Genomic DNA, 17,302 nt, shown 5'->3' with positions numbered 1-17,302 from the left:
GTAATAATGGATAATCAAATACAGTGAATGTTCATTAGGCTTAAACTGGAGGGAAATGGTTTTACTGGTCTAATGTGAATGATGATATTTACATTTTACCAAAAGAAAAAAAGCAAAAATACTTTTTTGTTTTGTGTGAGCACTGCACTGTTTACTGGAACTAATTTTAATTAATTGTATTAGTGGCTGAAAAAAAGGCTGCTCTTATTGGCTTATCCCAGCATAATTAATCATGGTAATAATTCATTTTACATGACTTCTTGAGGTTAAGCTTTGCAGAGCCATTCATTAAAATTGAGAATTAATAATGTCTAAAAAGTTGGCTGAAAAAAAAAGGAGAAATATCTGTAAAGATTTATTAAAGGCCAGTGATTGATCTGCTCCTCTTTATTTTTTAAACCTGGTCTCAGACCTGGGTCGTGCATCTGTACAAGTCCCTCAGCTGGTGTTTGATCTGGTTCTGTGCTTAATGGGCTTTGTGCAGTGTATTTCTCACAAGTCCTTAAGAAAATTCTTCTCATCACTAAGTGGGGGTTTGTGCTCAGATTCCAGGAATGAGGAATTCTTCTCTCCACCATCAGAAATGGGATATTCTGGAATAGAGCCTCTGATGATGCTGGGCATGGAGCAAAATTCTTCTCCCTGCAGGGACCTTCATGATGGTGGTTGGGAAAAATAAACTTACAGTCAAGGAGCCGAAGCAAAAATGAATTCCCAGGATGATTTTCTGCCTCCAAGCTCTTTTGATTAACAGAGTTTTCAGGTGTTTAAATATCTTTTTATCAACCAGACAACCAATTTTGTAACTTTTTGTGATTTGAACTCTCCTTTTTTGCTCTTTGCAGACACTTGTACCACGCACCCAAGATTGCAAATTTCTGATTTCCCAATTTCTGACCTTACTTCAATTTTTAATATCTCTACTGGGCAAATTTTTAGCCCCCTCATTCAATAACCTTGCAAGAATATCACTTGAAGAGGGGCAATGGCTGTAATTTATAATTAAAAGAAATAGCAGGATTTCTAAAGCTCTTTGAGGGAAAGTACCGTAAATGAAATTATTAAATATAATTTTAATTAATTATGTGTCTTATTCCTGTTCTAGATATATAAATTGTCAAAATTTTATCTTTTGAATCTCTTTAATAGTTTCTCCTGAAGACTTTATCAGCATTGGGCATTTTTAGAACTTTCTAGAATTCTTTTAATAATTTTGATGGACTTAGAAGGATTTGTCTAGTGCAAATTAATTCTGAATTTTCATCCCAGCTCCCTTTTTGCCCTCTGAGTATCTGTTTGTCATCACAAACTTTTCTCTGTTGCCTTCTCCTCCTTGCACTTTGATGCTCTCTGGTGAAACCAGGTTACCTCTACTGCTTTTTGCAGATTTGTTTTGGGTAAATCAGGAGGAAAACAATGATCCCAGTTTTATTTATGTTTATAATAGAACTGTCAGAGTAGTTTAATAAAAATCATCTATGATGGAGAAGCTTTCAGAGTAAATACAAAAAAAAAATCCTTTTTTTTTTAATGGGTTTCTGTCTAAAGTTCTCAGGTATAAGATCTGCACAATTTTTTCTAAACTCTTTGGTGGTTTCCAGCTTCAGAAAGAGTCAGAACTGTCACATTTCAGAAACCAAACCTTTTAATCAGAGATCTCCTCCAAGCAGTAATCTCCTACTGGATTCACTCTAGAGAGACAAGGAGAAAACCACAATTTTTGTAGTTTTAATAGAAAATATTAAATATTAGAAATCTTACTCTCATTTCTTGTTTTTTAAATTCCAGATTAGTTATTATTTTCCAACTCTCCAGCTTGCTATTAATAGATGTTCCCAGGTATTATATTTACCTCCATTTATCACTTTTCAAAGCTCTTCTCAGTGCATGACATATTCCTCACATTCCTATTATTCTTTGCCTTCTGTTACACCTATTTATTTAAGGAAATTCTTTGTGTTGCATAACAGTGGCACAGAGTCTTGGCAGCTAAAAGCTGTAAAGTTTGCAGGAAAAAAATCAATCATGTTTTCTGTTATATTGACATGAAAACAATTCCCTGCATAGATTGAAGCTAGGTTACTAAATCCAGGTGTGTTGTTTATGTATTTATTATTGACTTTAAAATCTAAGCTTTTTCTGTACAAGAGCAGAGCCCCAGCATGGCTTTGGTTGGGGACATTTCACCCATTTTTTTGGCAATAAAATCACGTCTTAAAATTCTTATCTGAAGATTTGGGTCTTCTGCTTGTGCTGTGTCCTGGGATATCATTCCCTTTCCAGCCAAAAGGGAATTCTTGTTTTCCATTTGCCTTCTTCAGAACTAGTCACATTTGAAGAAAATGCATAAAACTCAATATTTGGGCTATTGAGGAAGGGTTAGATGGGATATTGGGAAGGAATTCTTGGCTGTGAGGGTGGTGAGGTCCTGGCACAGGGTGCCCAGAGAAGCTGTGGCTGCCCCTGGATCCCTGGAAGTGTCCAAGGCCAGGTTGGATGGGGCTTGGAGCAACCAGGGACAGTGGAAGGGGTCCCTGCCCATGGCAGGGGGTGGCACTGGATGATCCTTAGGGTCCCTTCCCACCCAAACCATTCCAGTATTTCCCTAGAGGAAACAGTTCATTCAGCCCAAAAGATCCAACAGGAACCTAAACTGAGCAGTTCAAGACTGAATTCTGCCCAAACACAGAGTCTGAAATTGTCGGTCACTAAATCTTTCCTGTAATGTGATAATTTTAAGCATAAAATCACAGAATGCTTTGGGTTGGAGGGGACCTTAAAGCTCACCCAGTGCCACCCCCTGGCATGGGCAGGGACACCTTCCACTATCCCAGGCTGCTCCAAGCCCCATCCAACCTGGCCTTGGACACTTCCAGGGATCCAGGGGCAGCCACAGCTTCTCTGGGCTCCAAGCCCCATCCAACTTCCAGGAAGGACCTTTGCATAACCCTTTAGCCAGGAAATGCAATTTATTGGAATGTAAAGGCTCCATCCATTGGATGTGTCAGTTAAGGATTAAATTGGGCTTTAAATGAGAATTTTTTTTTTAAATGTGAGAATATGGATTTTTTTCTTATTCCCAACTCCATAGCTAAAAGATTTCAACTCCACTATATAAAAATGATATAGAACTTGTAGTTGGGTCGGAGTCTTCCTCATCAACCATGATGAAAAGAAGATAACTGAAAAATCCCAATTCTTTGCACAGATGAGTTTGGCATAGAAAAGCTTCTATAAAGCCAAATTAACAAAGGAAAAAGGGGAAATTCATTAATATATTCCCAGCCTTTAAGACTGGTAAGGGCTCCCTGCATTATTTAGTTTGACATTTTTATATTATTAATCATTATGTTTCATTGTGTTACAGTTTTATCAAGACCTATCACTTTTTCCTTTAAGTTTAGCAGATATTTGACTGAAGTGTCTCTCTCAGAAGGAAATCTGATCCGATTTGAAAATGTCAGGAAATGGGGAGGTGTTTTATAGGACATGGGTTTAGATGAGCAACCCAAGATCCAGTGGTGCAACTGAGCAGGGACTATTTTCTATATCCATATCTAAAAGCTGGATTCCATCTGGAATTCCCTGGTTTCCATCCCTACCTCTGACTCTTGATCTGCCTTTCCATTGCTTTCTCAAAGGCCCCTTTTGCACCCCCTTCCTCTTCTGTGCTCATCTCCTTGAGTTAAAAACCTCCAGGGGTTTCTTTTGGAAAGGGAAAATTCATCTGGAATCTGGTGGCTGTCACTGAAACGACTTTTCAGGATTTCTTAGTGCCAGGGTTGATCTCACCAGAGCTGTTCCTACAACCCCTTTTCTCTTTGACATGCCAATTCAGGCCCTATTTCCTTTTATTGCAGCGTGGCAATGAAATTCCATGTTTATTTCCACCCTTGCCCTTTCCTCAAATGTGGCTCCCCACTTGCAGGTACCAGGTGTGTCCCTTTTTCCCTCCAGCAGAGATTTTACCTCTGACTTCTTTAATACATTTTTGATTCAGTGGCCCCTGTGCAGCAAGAAATGGCTTTGTAAGACCATCCCATCAGCTCCTCACCTGAGTTATCCACAGAATTTATAAATTTGAGGCTTTATATTTCTTTGGAATTCCTGATGAAGGGCTTTGAGAGCAACAGGCTCTGTAGCAGTCCCTGCAGAGGACAGATAAAAATGCTGCCATTCAAGCCTTGTTCCCTTTGGACAATTTTTTTTTTTTTACAGATGTCATTTAGACAATTCTTAATCCACTTAACATGTGCACTATCAATATGGGGGAGTGTTAATTTTTTAATCAGTCATGAAGTAATAAGTCAAATGCACTAATAAAGCCTAAGTTCCATCCATGCTATTACATCCCACATTTATTACAGCCAGACTTGTAATTTCATGGGAGGATGAAATGGAGTTTGGCTGACAAGAGCTTGTATTCCATAGGACCGTGGTGTTAATTATAAGCCCATCTTCCGACATTTTTCCTTCACTTGGCTGAAATTAAGCCAGAATATCTTTTCTAGGAGCACATTCCAACTGGGAACAGCATCTGATCCACAGGACCAGGCCAGAGGGAGTCTAAAATAATCCCCTTTTTAGGGCTTTTAGTGTGGACATTCAGCCTATAAAAACATAACCTATAAGTATGGTGAACAAGGAAAGTTTTATCATCTCCTTTTTTTTCCTACAGGTTTGTTTAATTTATTTTCCCCCTTTTATTGGCTGTTCAATGTACAGTCATTTTACAGATAAAAAGGGTTTATAGCAGCGGTCTCGCTTCCAGATATTCTGTTCAGCAAAACCAATCAATACTCTGTTTATCAAACCCATTTTGCTGCTAAAGAACAGACAGGATTTTAGCAAACAACAGTGAAAATTTTTACAGCTCTGCCACAGAAATTTTAAATACTTGCAAATAAGAAACAGGTTCATTTAGTACTTTTGTTTGGCAGATTTAAAAAAAAAGCATTTTTGTGAAAACTGCCAATCTTTTTTAATTTCATTCAAGTAGTTTACTAAAAAATATGAGCATTTCTGTAAAAAAAAGTAACAATAACAGCACGTTCAACCCATTTTTTACTAGCAATTTTAATCTCTTGGTTTTGTTTCTAAGGGGTAAAAAATGAAGTCATTCTAGAAGGCACCAGAAATAGCTGTTCATTGTTTTATCAGCAAATTTTCTTATCTTTATGAATTTTCACTTGCTGGGTGATTCACTGGTCCTCTAATAAACCAAATAAACAAAATTTAATAGCATTTCCTCTGCAGAGGCGCCACACCATAGCTGCTGTATGAGGTACTTTCTGCAGGTATTAAAAATACTTTTTTTTTTGGTGGTCCAGGCAGAAGTTTCAGGAAGTTTCTAGAATTTATGGACAATTTATTTTGATTTAGAACTGCAGGACTGGCCAGCCCATAGTGATAAATTGGCTTCTTGCTGGAGAGGATTGACATGTTTTGATAAAACTGGATGAAAAAAGAGTGTGGATCACACTGAGAAGTTAAAGAATGATATTTTCTAAAGCAGAAATTCACAGTGGTTAATAAACCAAGCATTATCTCCTAGTTCAGTGCTGGTAAAGTCATTAAAGTAGATTAAAATATAAAGAAGGAGGTAAAATAAATTAGCCACATGTTAGTGCCAGTGCAGAAGTACAAAATAAGGGTCTGTTCCATTAAATTCTTTCAGTGTGGGGCAGGAATTAAAATAAAAATATTTTAATGGACTCTTATTAAAAATCCATGAATCTGGGATTATTTCCTTTCTTTTTATGCTCATTGGTTCGAAGGTAAAAATGTAAAGGGAAGGGGACACCCAAAATTTGGGTTCTCAGTATTTTATTGCTGAACCTTTGGTTTATTTATTTAACTAATGGGAAGGCGCTGGAAATTTTGGAAGCAATAACCACGACTTAATAAAAATTCCCATGTTGGTTTGGAGGAAGAGATGCTCAAAAGACCTTCCCATGACCAATTTTTTGGGTAGTATTTTGCATTTTCACTTGGGCTGTGACTTTGGACAGCAGAGTTTGGTCTAACTCCCAAATCAGTGAGTGCTGAAGCTTGGTTGTGTTTCTTTACATTCCACATTGGCATCGTGGCCCTGGCACAGGGTGCCCAGAGAAGCTGTGGCTGCTCCTGGATCCCTGGAAATGTCCAAGGCCAGGCTGGATGGGGCTTGGATCAACCTGGGATAGTGGAAGTGTCCCTGCCCATGGCAGGGGATGGCACTGGATGATTTTTAAGGTCACTTCCAACCCAAACCCAATCTGGGATCCCAAAGAGGTTGGTGTTGCTGGTGTGACAAGCACAGGGGCAGTTCAGGGATTCCTGGAAGAGGTGAGAAAAGAGGGAGTTATTTTCTGAGAACTCTTTGAAAATGTGTGAGAATTCATTATCCGTTCTTTATGGAACACACAAGGAGCAGGAGCTGTAATGGATAAGCTGTTCCTCAGACTCTGGGCCATTCTTGTAATGAAGAGCTGTTAAATAGACCTGAGTACAAATAAGTGGAACAAAACCATCTTTGTGCTCCCTTCCAACCCAAACTATTGTGGGATTCTGTGATTTACTGGAGCCAGGACCTTATTTCTCAAAAGTGCCAGGTCCTTTTTTATTGCAGAATCGAGGCAGGGGGGAGTAGTTTTGGAATTTTTGTACTGTAGAATTTAACTCACCTGAGGCAGGGCCAGGTGGAGGTGACACCCACGTGGCTGCTGGGACACTCCCAGGTGAGGAGCTCTCCTGCCAGCCCTAGGAAGCTGCTCCACTTTGCTGGAGATAATTAAATACTCCCTGGATCCAGCCAGTTAAAAAGAATGAGTTCTCTTCCCTAATCCCTCGGCTTGGGCACTCACCTGGGACACGATTAAGAAGGTGAGAGTCTAAATGCTCTTAGGGAGGAAAGGAATTGAAAATGTGTCACTCAGACATCTTTTTCTCCTGCTCTTTGCCGGGGGGATGTTTTTGCCAGGGTTGGAATCCCCACTGAAGGAGCTCTCTGGAGTTAATCCTCTGGGAGAGGCCGTGTTTTCTAAGTGGGAAATGGATCCAGGATAAACAGACAATCCGCTCTTGGCACTCAGCCCTCTGTGCCTCGGTGTAATAAAGTCTTCCCTTCTGCTGGGAGGTTCTTCAATGGTTAAAGCCCTTCCAGAGCGGAAAGAACCAAGCTCCAGCACTGGAAATCTGATAAAGAAAGGGTTTCTGTTTGCACAGTGAACAGCACATGGAATTATATTTATAATTCCATAAATCATTTAAAATTGTCATCCAGACATTGAGAGTTCTAAAAACGTCCGTACTCGTTCAAACTTTTGCTGTGGGATATTAAAGATCTGCTAATTAAAAGCAGAGGGTGAACTGAGGACACTGTGACTCTCTGACAATATAAGTGGACGTTTCAGGAGGAATTCAGAAGGAGGCACTAAGGTGAAGAGCTGGATGTCACTGAGAGAATCACATCTCCCACTCACATCATTTGAAATCCTTGCAGCTCCTCAGTGTCAGGCTGTTAAATGTTAAAGACACGCAGGTTTTTGGAGAACAAGTGGGCTTATTGTTTCTCTTTGATTGCTGCCTCTCCATATTAAGAACTCTTACAAAAATGGTTTGATTAGAAATATTTCAATTGTTTTTTTCACCATACAGAGGAGTAGTGAGCTGGGTTGATGCTGTGTTCTTTTTGGCATTGGATTTACCAAGTGTGTTAGACACAAACAAAATGGGATTATTCTGTTTTCATAGTCAGACTCAAGCCTAATGCAAAAAGTCACCAACACCAAGATTGTTATTAGGAATAGCCACAGCAGAAAGAAAATCCTCTGTATTGTGGAAAGGCTTTGAGGAAAATGAGAGGTGAATCTGGTAGGACCAGCAGCATTACTTCCTTTCTTTTCCCCTGAGGGTGAATATTGATTTTAAATCTATTCTAACAGACTCTTAGCCACACATCTGAGGATATTTTTCATGAGGTCAGGCTATAGTTCTCAGAGGAGCACCATTATTTCCTTATTCTGTGAAAAAAGGAGGCTGATCCTTTGAACTTCTGGATTAGCAGGAGCAGGCAGTGTTGACAAGGTGTAATTGCTGTTTCAGTCAGGAGGAAAGGTAAAACCTCTGTTGTTTTTAAGTTCTTTAGGAAACTTTCCTGTGGTCTAAATCTCTTCATCTTAGGCAAGTAATTTGCTCATTAGTGATAAAAACCTTATATCAGCTTAATATTGGCTTACAAAAATTAAAAATACTGAAGTCAGAAGCCACTCTTTAATCTGATTTTAGTTGCACAATCACACACAGAATTCACAGAATCACTCGGTTGGAAGAGACCTTCAAGATCATGGAGTCCAATCCATGTCCTAACACCTCAAGTAAACCATGGCACCGAGTGCCACATCCAATCTTTTTTTTAAAGACATCCAGGGATGGGGACTCCACCACTGCTTGGTTACTGATTTCACTCCTAACTCAGGCTTACCAGCCTTGGGCCTGCTTCCAGACAGGCCAGCTGCATCCCCTTCCCCCTTCAAACCTACTTTAAAGCCCACTCAATGAGTTCTGCCAGTCCTTGAGCTAAAATCTTTCTGCCCTTAACACAGAGATGGAGCCCATCCAGTTCCAGCAGGCCAGGTGCCAGAAGAGCTGCCCCATGATCAAAGAACCCAAAATTCTGCTGATGACACCAACCCTTGAGCCACTTGTTGATAATGTGGACTCTGCTATTCCTTAAATTGTTTTTCTGTGCACCAAAGGGACTGAGCAGAACACTACCTGTGCTCCTGCCCTATCAACCACTTGTCCCAGTGCCCTAAAGTCCTTTTTAATTGCCCTGATGCTCCTCTTTTCAACCTCATCACTGCCAGCCTGCAGTACCAGCAGTGGGTAATAATCAGAGCGCTGGATCAGCCCAGGTTGTTCCTCAGTGATATTTTGTACCTGGGCCCCAGGGAGGCAGCAGAACTCCCTATGGGATCGGTCTGGTTGAAATATGGGGCCCTCTGTTCCCTCAGAAGGGAGTCACCCAGCACAACTACGCTTCTTTCCTTTTTGATGTCAGAGGCGGTGATCTGTCTGTCAGGTGAATCCTAATTGGGAGGCTCCCTGGGCAGATTATTTTCTTCTACGTCCTCTGGCTGGCCCTCCTCATCCAGGGCCTCATCCTTATTCTGAAGTGGCACCTGGGAAGGTGATGGGGGTTGTGATGAATTTTTGTTACCTGCTGGAGTAGGGACCCATTTCCACTTCCCTTCATCCACCAGGTGTGTCCTCCTGTTGACAGTGGGAGGAGTGGGAGTCCTCTGACTCCTGGTGGGCCTCCCTCAAGGATGGAAGAGCAGAACCCCACCAATCTGTTTCCCTTTCACTTTCCCTCATCCTCCTTAGCCTTTCTCCTTCCTCCCTAAACTCCAGTCACTGGTGAAAGGAGGTCATTCACCTGTTCACACTGCAGGCAGGCTTCTTCTGGAACACCCCCTGGTACCATTGATAAACTCAAATGCTCTGCACAGGAAGGGGTCTGGACAGACACATCCTTTCTGGAGGGTTCTATTTGGCTACATACACTTTCACTAACTGAAGTTTTTGACCAGTGAAAACCATTACTAACAAAAAACAAAAAAACAACAACAACAACAAAAAATCAACCAACAAAACCACAGCAAACAACAAACTAAAAACCCCACTCGCAGGAGAAAACCTGCAACCCTGCCTGTGCAAATTGCTGTGCCACACCCACAGAGAAGTGCCACACCCCTGTTTGCTGCTGAAATTGCTTTGCCACGCCCACAGAGATGTGCCACACCCCTGTTTGCCATGCAAACTTCCATGCCACTCCCACAGAGATGTGCCATGCCCCTGTTTATTGCTCAAATCGCTGTGCCACACCCACAGGGATGTGCCACACCCCTGTTTATGACTCAATTTGCTGTGCCATGCCCACAGAGAAGTGCCACACCCATGTTTGCCATGCAAACATGCGTGCCATGCTCTCCTGGTTTAGGGCAAATTTGGGAAAAAACCTCCAAAAGGGGCCCCTCCAGAAAGCAAACCCACATGGCCCTCAATCGGTTTGGGAAGGATTCCTTAGAGAGAAGTGGAAAGAACCTGTTTATTTAACAGGCAGCACACAAAATGAACAATACCAGATGACACCAGTCTTTCACCGCTCTAAAAGGATGACAAATTCAGAAAGTCTCTCTTGGGGTGGTCGCTCTGTTATCAGTCCCTCCTGTGCTGGGGCAGCTGCTGCAGCCACAAGGTGCAAACTCTCGGTGTTCCCAGGTCCCAGTCCAGAGCAGGTTCGAGTGGTTCCAAAAAAGGGAAAGGAAAAACAGTCCAGGGAAAAAATCAGACTGCTTAGCTAAACTAACTAAGGAGCAGAAGCAAAAAGCAAGAGCAAAGCAGAAGCAAGAGCAAGAGCAAAGCAAAAAGCCAAGCAAAAAGCAAAAGCAGCGCTGTGTACTGCCCTGTCTGTGTGTCCTGCCAGCCGTGGGGGAGCGGCTGATAACAAAACCAAAACAGAACTTTCACTCTCAGAGCCAGCCTTGAAGGCACAGAACATGATATCCAGCATAAACAGAACACACAAATGGGGATACAAGCGTCACAACATCACCCTAGGACACAGGCCCACTGAGATGTGCCACGCCTGCCCTGTGCCTGTGTGACCGACGAGAGGGATGTCACGTTGGGCGAGCTGGACACGCCACTGGTTGTGCTCTCTCCTTTTTCTCCTCAAGCTACAGCAAAAGTCCCAATTTGAGCACCACCAAATTCATTATTTTTGCTGATCAATGGCATTAAACCATGAAATCTGGAATAAATTCCATCCCTGACCTAAGCTGTCCATCAGTTCTTGTTGAAGACCATTTCACTTCGTTGTTAAGCCAATTATCTCTAACTTGTGTTTTTATTCTGCTGAATGGGTGATCCTTCCTGCTTCCCACCATCCGAATTTGGCTTCGTGTAATGAGATGTTTCCCTGGACTGTAAAAGGGAGAGAGGAATTGGCTCACAGTTGGGGACATCCTGCAGGACAGGGGGACCTGGCTTCACTCCAGCTCCCAGGAAACCTGGATATTCTCTTTTCATCTCACCGAGCAGATCTTTGCTATGTTGAGAGAGGGAGCAATTTGGTTTTATGAGATCTAGGCTACAGATATCTCAGATGTGTCCTCCTTTACTCCTCTGCATTCCAGACTAAATTTAATCCCAGTCTTTCAAATCCCTTTAATCAGCTCTCTGTGCCTTGTTTACGTTTTGTTTCAGGTGCCCTGTTAACTGATAAAATGCTGTCACACTTTGCCCCATCGTGGCTCTTTAATATTTCCCAGCATCCTTTTTATTTCCCTTTATTTTTTTTTTAATTCAAATTTCTCTTCATGCGTCTACTGAACCCTCCTCAGTTACTCCCAGAATTTTTCTTGTTTGGTGACAGCTCATTCGGGAGCCATCACTGGGCCAGATTCACCCTCTGTGGAATTCCTTGATTCCGTTGAAATCAGTGGAATAAATCTGGAGTTTGTGCTGGTGTAAATGAAATAAAATCCTGCCTAATGTGATCAAGGAGCTTAATACATCCCCACCAAAAGGCAGACCCATTTTATTCTTTTGATATTTACTTATGATTTAATGGAAGGATGGGATTTTTTCCTACCATTCATGAATGTCTAATTTTTAAATGATAAAATATAAAACATATATAAAACATAAAATGCACTTTGTGCAGTGGACTCTCACCTGCCAAGTCTGAGCACTCATCAATATTGCTATTAATTAAAATTTAAATGAATTATGTGGCCAGATCCTTCAGAAATTCGATTTTTCAATAATATTGTGAGTCATAAACAAGTCAGAAATGAAAAAAATTGTCCAAAGTGTAACTGAAAAATAGAAATAATGTTTTTGTAAGTGCTTTAACATCTGCTAATCTTCCTTGTATTTCTGCTGTCATAAAATTTGAAGTTCAGCCAGGCTTTCTTTGACACTTTTGAGCCTGTTGGATATTGTGAAACAGTTTGGAATTATTTGTATGATTGTGTGTAAACACACCCTTGACATTTGTTTTTATCATCATCAATATTATTGATATTTTATAGTAATGATAATTATTTCATAATCAATTATATTATCCATATCTCCACGGAAACAAAAGCCAGTCAAGACAGCTTAGACATAAAAGTTTTCATATTTCAATACTCTATTTAGAATATTTAAAATATTTTGCTGGTTTTCAGTTATATATTTGTTAGAATTATTAATTTTTTTCTCCTTTAAGCTAACAAACTGCTGTAATAACATCACTGTTTTCTCTCTTTGTCTCTGCATCGTTTATTTCACGATGGCCCTGTCTTAACAGATTTAGTAGAGTTGACATAAATATATAATATTGTGCAAAAAAGATTGGGTATAAATGCTGCTAAATCCGAGTATTTTTTAGGAAAACATGAAACAACACCAAAGGACTGTGCTTGGAATCGCAGAGACAAAACCCTGAGTGTGCCCTGGCTAATTGTCACTGCTAAAATCTGATTTTATTTTGAATTTGCAGGCAGAACTGGGCACACCGAGGCCGTCCGGGTGGTGTTTGAGCCACAAAACATCAGCTTTGAGCAACTGCTCAAGGTCTTCTGGGAGAATCATGACCCGACACAAGGTAGAGTGATGAGCGAGCCAGTATTTAATTATCTTACTAATTACAGCTGGGATAATTAGTGTTTGAGCTGCATGGAAGAGATGAACCTTGAAATCACACTGGAGCTCAGGAATATGATTGCAGACATTTATTGACAGAGAAAGAGAGGGAGAGGGAGAATGGGAGCACAGAAGCTCTGAGTGCCCCTCCTCCCTTACAGCTGCCTGGGCTGGGAAAATTCCCACAGAGTGGCACGGGAGACAATGGAAAATTCTCTTCAACTTTGATTATGACAATTTATTCTGCAATTTCTTTTGTCTCTTCAATTGGAGTGTATTACTTTGCATCTTCAAAATTTCTATTATTCTATTCTATTTTATTTTACATTACTGTATTTTAAACATTTTATTTTATTTTGCTTTATTTTATTTTGCTTTATTTTATTTGCTTTATTTTTTGCTTTTTTAAACCAAAATAAAAAAAATTAAAAATTTAAAAGACAAAAAAATCAAAATTTTGCTTTATTTTGGTTTTATTTTACCTTATTTTTAAAAAATTTTATTAAAATTTTATTTTTAAATTTTATTTTATTTTACTTTATTTTATTTAATTTCCACCCAAGCCCTTTATCCTTCATCACAACTTGGGATTTTACATTTTTCAACAGTACAGAGAATATTTTGTGATTAAAAAAGGGAGCAAAAAGGGGTTAGAGATGTTGTGCAGAGACACCAGTGGATCATTCTACCTATCTGCTTTATCCAAACCTTTGGATTTAATTTATCCTTCTTGGCAGAGGTTTTTGTGCTGACACGACCCACATCTGTGCAAACAGAAACGGGAAACTGTGTGCAGAAAACATTTTGCATGTTTATAGAGTTCCAATAAACCTCATCCCTTCTCCCATCTCCCAGAAACGCTGCGCACAAGTAACTCATTTCAATATTTGAACAGCCATCGTAATTATGCCACTTGTTACCGCATCTGGGAACAAAAAAATTGCAGATGATACCTCCAAAATGTGAGGCCATCCCAGGAAAGAGAAACTCAAAGAGGGATCCAGGGACTATTGTGGATTAAGTGTCTTCCACTGAGCCCAAAGTGGTTATTGCAACTTCTGCCTGTATGGAAAGGGCTTGAGTCAGGAATTTTCTGTTGGCAGGGCCAGAAAATCAGAACATTTCGTGCAGTTCCTCTGTTGCCATCCCAGGGATCTATGGAAAGATTGCTGGGGATTTGAAGAGGGGCAAAAAATGGATATAGAGCCCAGAAAACTGCCCCAGTGCTGGGAATAGACACATGAAAGAGGGAGAACACCATGGCATGGGGGGGTGGGTTGGATATCAGGAAAATATTCTTCTTTTAGAGGGTGGTTGGGTGCTGGAAGAGAGAGAAGTCGCAGCCCTGGGGCTGCCAGAGTTCCAGGAGCGTTTAGACAACGCTGTCAGGGACAGGGCGGGATTGTTGGGGTGCCCTGGGAGACCCCAAGGAATTGGATCAATGATCCTGGTGGGTCCCTTCCAACTCAGGATATTCTGTTATTGCATGATCAACCCATCCTTGCAGGTACCTTGTGACAGGTTGAGCACCTGACCCTGATAAACCAGAACAAGCTGCAGTAGCTGGGAGCTGAAGTTTGGAAAGCTCCACTGTGGAATGAAGCAGCTTCACATCCCTCAGCGTAATTAAACATTGGAGTCTTTTTCCATCACCATCCTTTCGAGACTTTCAGATGGGATAGTCCATCATTTTAAAAGAGGGGCTTGATTCCAGTCAGGAGAAGGCATCCTGTGAGTCTGTTGAATGCAGTGGCCCATGCTGATGATAGAGGAGCCTCCCTTTCCAACCCCCTCCTTTAGAGCTGTGTTCAGGATAATTCATCTGCACAATTCCTGAAAAATTTGGAGCTCTGCCTTGAGAAAGATCCCTTCCTATGGCAGGGGGTTGGAACGAGGTGATCTTTAAGGTCTCTTCCAAACCATTCCAGGAGTGTGTGATTCTAAGACCATCTCCACCCTCAAATCACACTGCTGTGCCTTCCTGGTTTTCTTGTAGAGCTTATGAAAGAGTTTTTCTTCCTGTCCTACCAGTTTTTGGTTTTAGATCTTTTTCTTGCTCTTTTTTTCTTTGGATTATCAGAAATTTTCCATCACCAGAGAGTTTCTTTCAGCCTGGAGAAGAGAATCTTCAGGGTGAAATTATTGAGGCCTTCCAGTACCTACAGGGAGCCCACAGGAAAGATGGAGAGGAATATTTACAAGGGCCTGGAGTGACAGGAAAAGAACAATGGCTTCAAACTAAAAGGGAGTAGTTTTAGATGGGATGTTGGCAAGGAATTATTGGATTGTGAGGGTGCTGAGGCTCTGGCACAGGTTGCCCAGAGAAGCTGTGGCTGCCCCTGGATCCCTGGAAGTGTCCAAGGCCAGGTTGGACAGGTCTTGGAGCAAGCTGGGACCGTGGAAGGAGTCCCTGGCCATGGCAGGGGGTGGAGTGAGATGGTTTTTAAGATCCCTTCCAACCCAAACCATTCTGGGTTTCTGTGACTCTTCTGGGCTGGTTGTTTTGATACATCAGGACAATTGGTCCATGGGTCTTACTCATGTTTGGATTTGTCCTGATTGCCAGAGTTGGGAACTGATGGTCAGGAATTTGTGATTCTTCATCTTCCAGGTATGAGAAATGGATTTCTGCTGAAATAATTTGGACAACACCCACCTAATCAGTCTTTTGCCATGTCTGTAATCTTGACTTTGGCAGCGGTTGGGCTCGGCCTACTGAGAACAGGGAAGTGCCTGAAGGACTTCAGGGTTTTGGGATGACTGAAGTTCATTATCTGGGCGCACTGCTATGTGGATGAAGTGTAGTAGTTGTGATAACAGGCCAGATAAACTCATCAGCTGAATTTATGATTCTTTCTGGCTCTAAACCAAAGTAAAATCATGACATTATGTCTTTATATCCTCACACAACCGAGGTTCAGCGCCGTTCCAGTCTGTGCTTTCAGAAGAGGGCTGGATGTGGCAGATGTGTGATTCACTCTTGGATTTCTGGCAGCTGGGAAGCATCACCTAATTAGCCCAGTCAGGAGGCTGTGCTAATGTGGCTGAATTCCTTCTGGGAATGAGCTGCTGTCTCCATGTGACACCCAGCCCTGGAGACACCCGAGTCCTTCATAACTGTCTCAGGCATCTGTGTGGCAAGGCAGTGCTTGGTGGAAACACTCCCAAACCTTCATCTAAGCTTGGAGCAACAGAATTTCCACGTGGTTCTTCCATAATAATTCGCCAAAAGTGAGAGCATCACTTTACTCCTGGAAAAGATGGAATTGTTCTCAGGAGACTGCACACCCCATGGTTGCATGGGTTGCTTCACCTGGGTATTTTTGTGGCTCCTTAATGCTGCACAAGGAGAGGTTGGTTACCAGGAATTTTTTCATGGAAGGGGCTGTCAAACTTTGGAAGGGGCTGTCCTCTTCCTTTTGGAGTCCCCATCCCTGGAAGTGCCCAAGGAACATTGGAACTGGATGTGGCACTCAGTGCTCTGGGCTGGTGTCAAGGTGGATATTGGACTTAATCTTGGAAGTCTTGGAGGTCTTTTTCAACCTGAATGATTCTGTGATTCTGTGATATTGTTCTAATCTCAGTCCAAGAATTTTTCAAAGCTCTTCACACCCCATTCATATTTCTTGATTTGAGAAAAACCTGAACCACAAGGTCCCAATGTCAAATTTCTACTTTGTAAGATGGGGATGGTAGAAGGTCTCTAAGCTGGGATTGTTTCTTTGCCTTGATTTGTACCTATTCCCTATTTTTAGCTGGCTGTGGGAAATGTGGCTTTATGTAAAGACACTGGAAGTGAGAGTTTCTCCCTGACCTGCAATGTTCTTCTCCTTTGTGACTGAACTGTGTGCACACAGTGAGTTTTATTCAGGCAGCCTTGTGGGAATGCAGGACTCAGTCTTCACATGAGAAGATTTTGACTAAGAGGGTAAATGAGATGATTTCTTATTCATAAAATCCAGCACAATCTTTGGGTGAATCCAGTTTCTCATACAGCAAGTGCTGAACTTCTTGAATACAGCTCTCATTCAAAATTACAGAAGCTCAGTGTGTTTTGTCTTTCTCCAGAATTTGGGGTAACACCATTTCACCTCTTCTATCCCCAGCACAGATAATGGACTTGTTTCATTGTTCTGATGTCATTAAACATCAAATGTGTACATTCTGTGGCAGATTAAGACCTTTCAGTATTGGTTCAGTTGGTACCAAGTTGTTGAAGAGCACAGACTGCCAGTCCCATCATTCATCATTGTATGAGTGTATTAATATTCAAAAACTCCAGCTTTCCAAGCAGTTGTACTTTAGAAGAGACTGACACCTCACTGGGATTCAAATTGTCCCTGGGAAGGAGCCTTGCTCTTGTTTGGGGAAGCTCTGGAGTGCACAGAAGTCAATTGAAAAGCAGGAACCTTTGATCAAATCAAACAGTTGAAAGAAATCCTCCCCAATGAGCATCTCCAAAGTGTGGGGCCCTGACAAAGTCCTCCTGACTGTTAATTTAGGCTCTGTTTTATAATTCATTAGAATTGGGAGACTGAAAAAGCAACAAACAGCCCCCTGACTTCTGCCAAGTGGCATATGGCTGTCATCTCTGCTCAGCCTCCAGTGCCCTGCTCAGCATTCC

General features: G+C 41.5%; 1 protein-coding gene across 1 annotated transcript in view; it reads left to right on the top strand.

The window, feature by feature from the left end:
* The window catches only part of MSRA (methionine sulfoxide reductase A), a 223,944-nt gene that overhangs the window by 113,436 nt on the left and 93,206 nt on the right, over positions 1-17,302 (top strand). The window contains exon 4 of the mRNA XM_005424956.2: positions 12,536-12,640. Coding sequence (XP_005425013.1) covers positions 12,536-12,640 — 105 coding nt within the window. The remainder of the gene's footprint in view (positions 1-12,535; positions 12,641-17,302) is intronic.

The sequence above is a fragment of the Geospiza fortis genome, unplaced genomic scaffold, assembly GCF_000277835.1.
Source record: "Geospiza fortis unplaced genomic scaffold, GeoFor_1.0 scaffold106, whole genome shotgun sequence".
In the NCBI taxonomy this organism is placed as follows: Eukaryota; Metazoa; Chordata; class Aves; order Passeriformes; family Thraupidae; genus Geospiza; species Geospiza fortis.
This window is presented reverse-complemented; position numbering and strand designations above follow the sequence as displayed.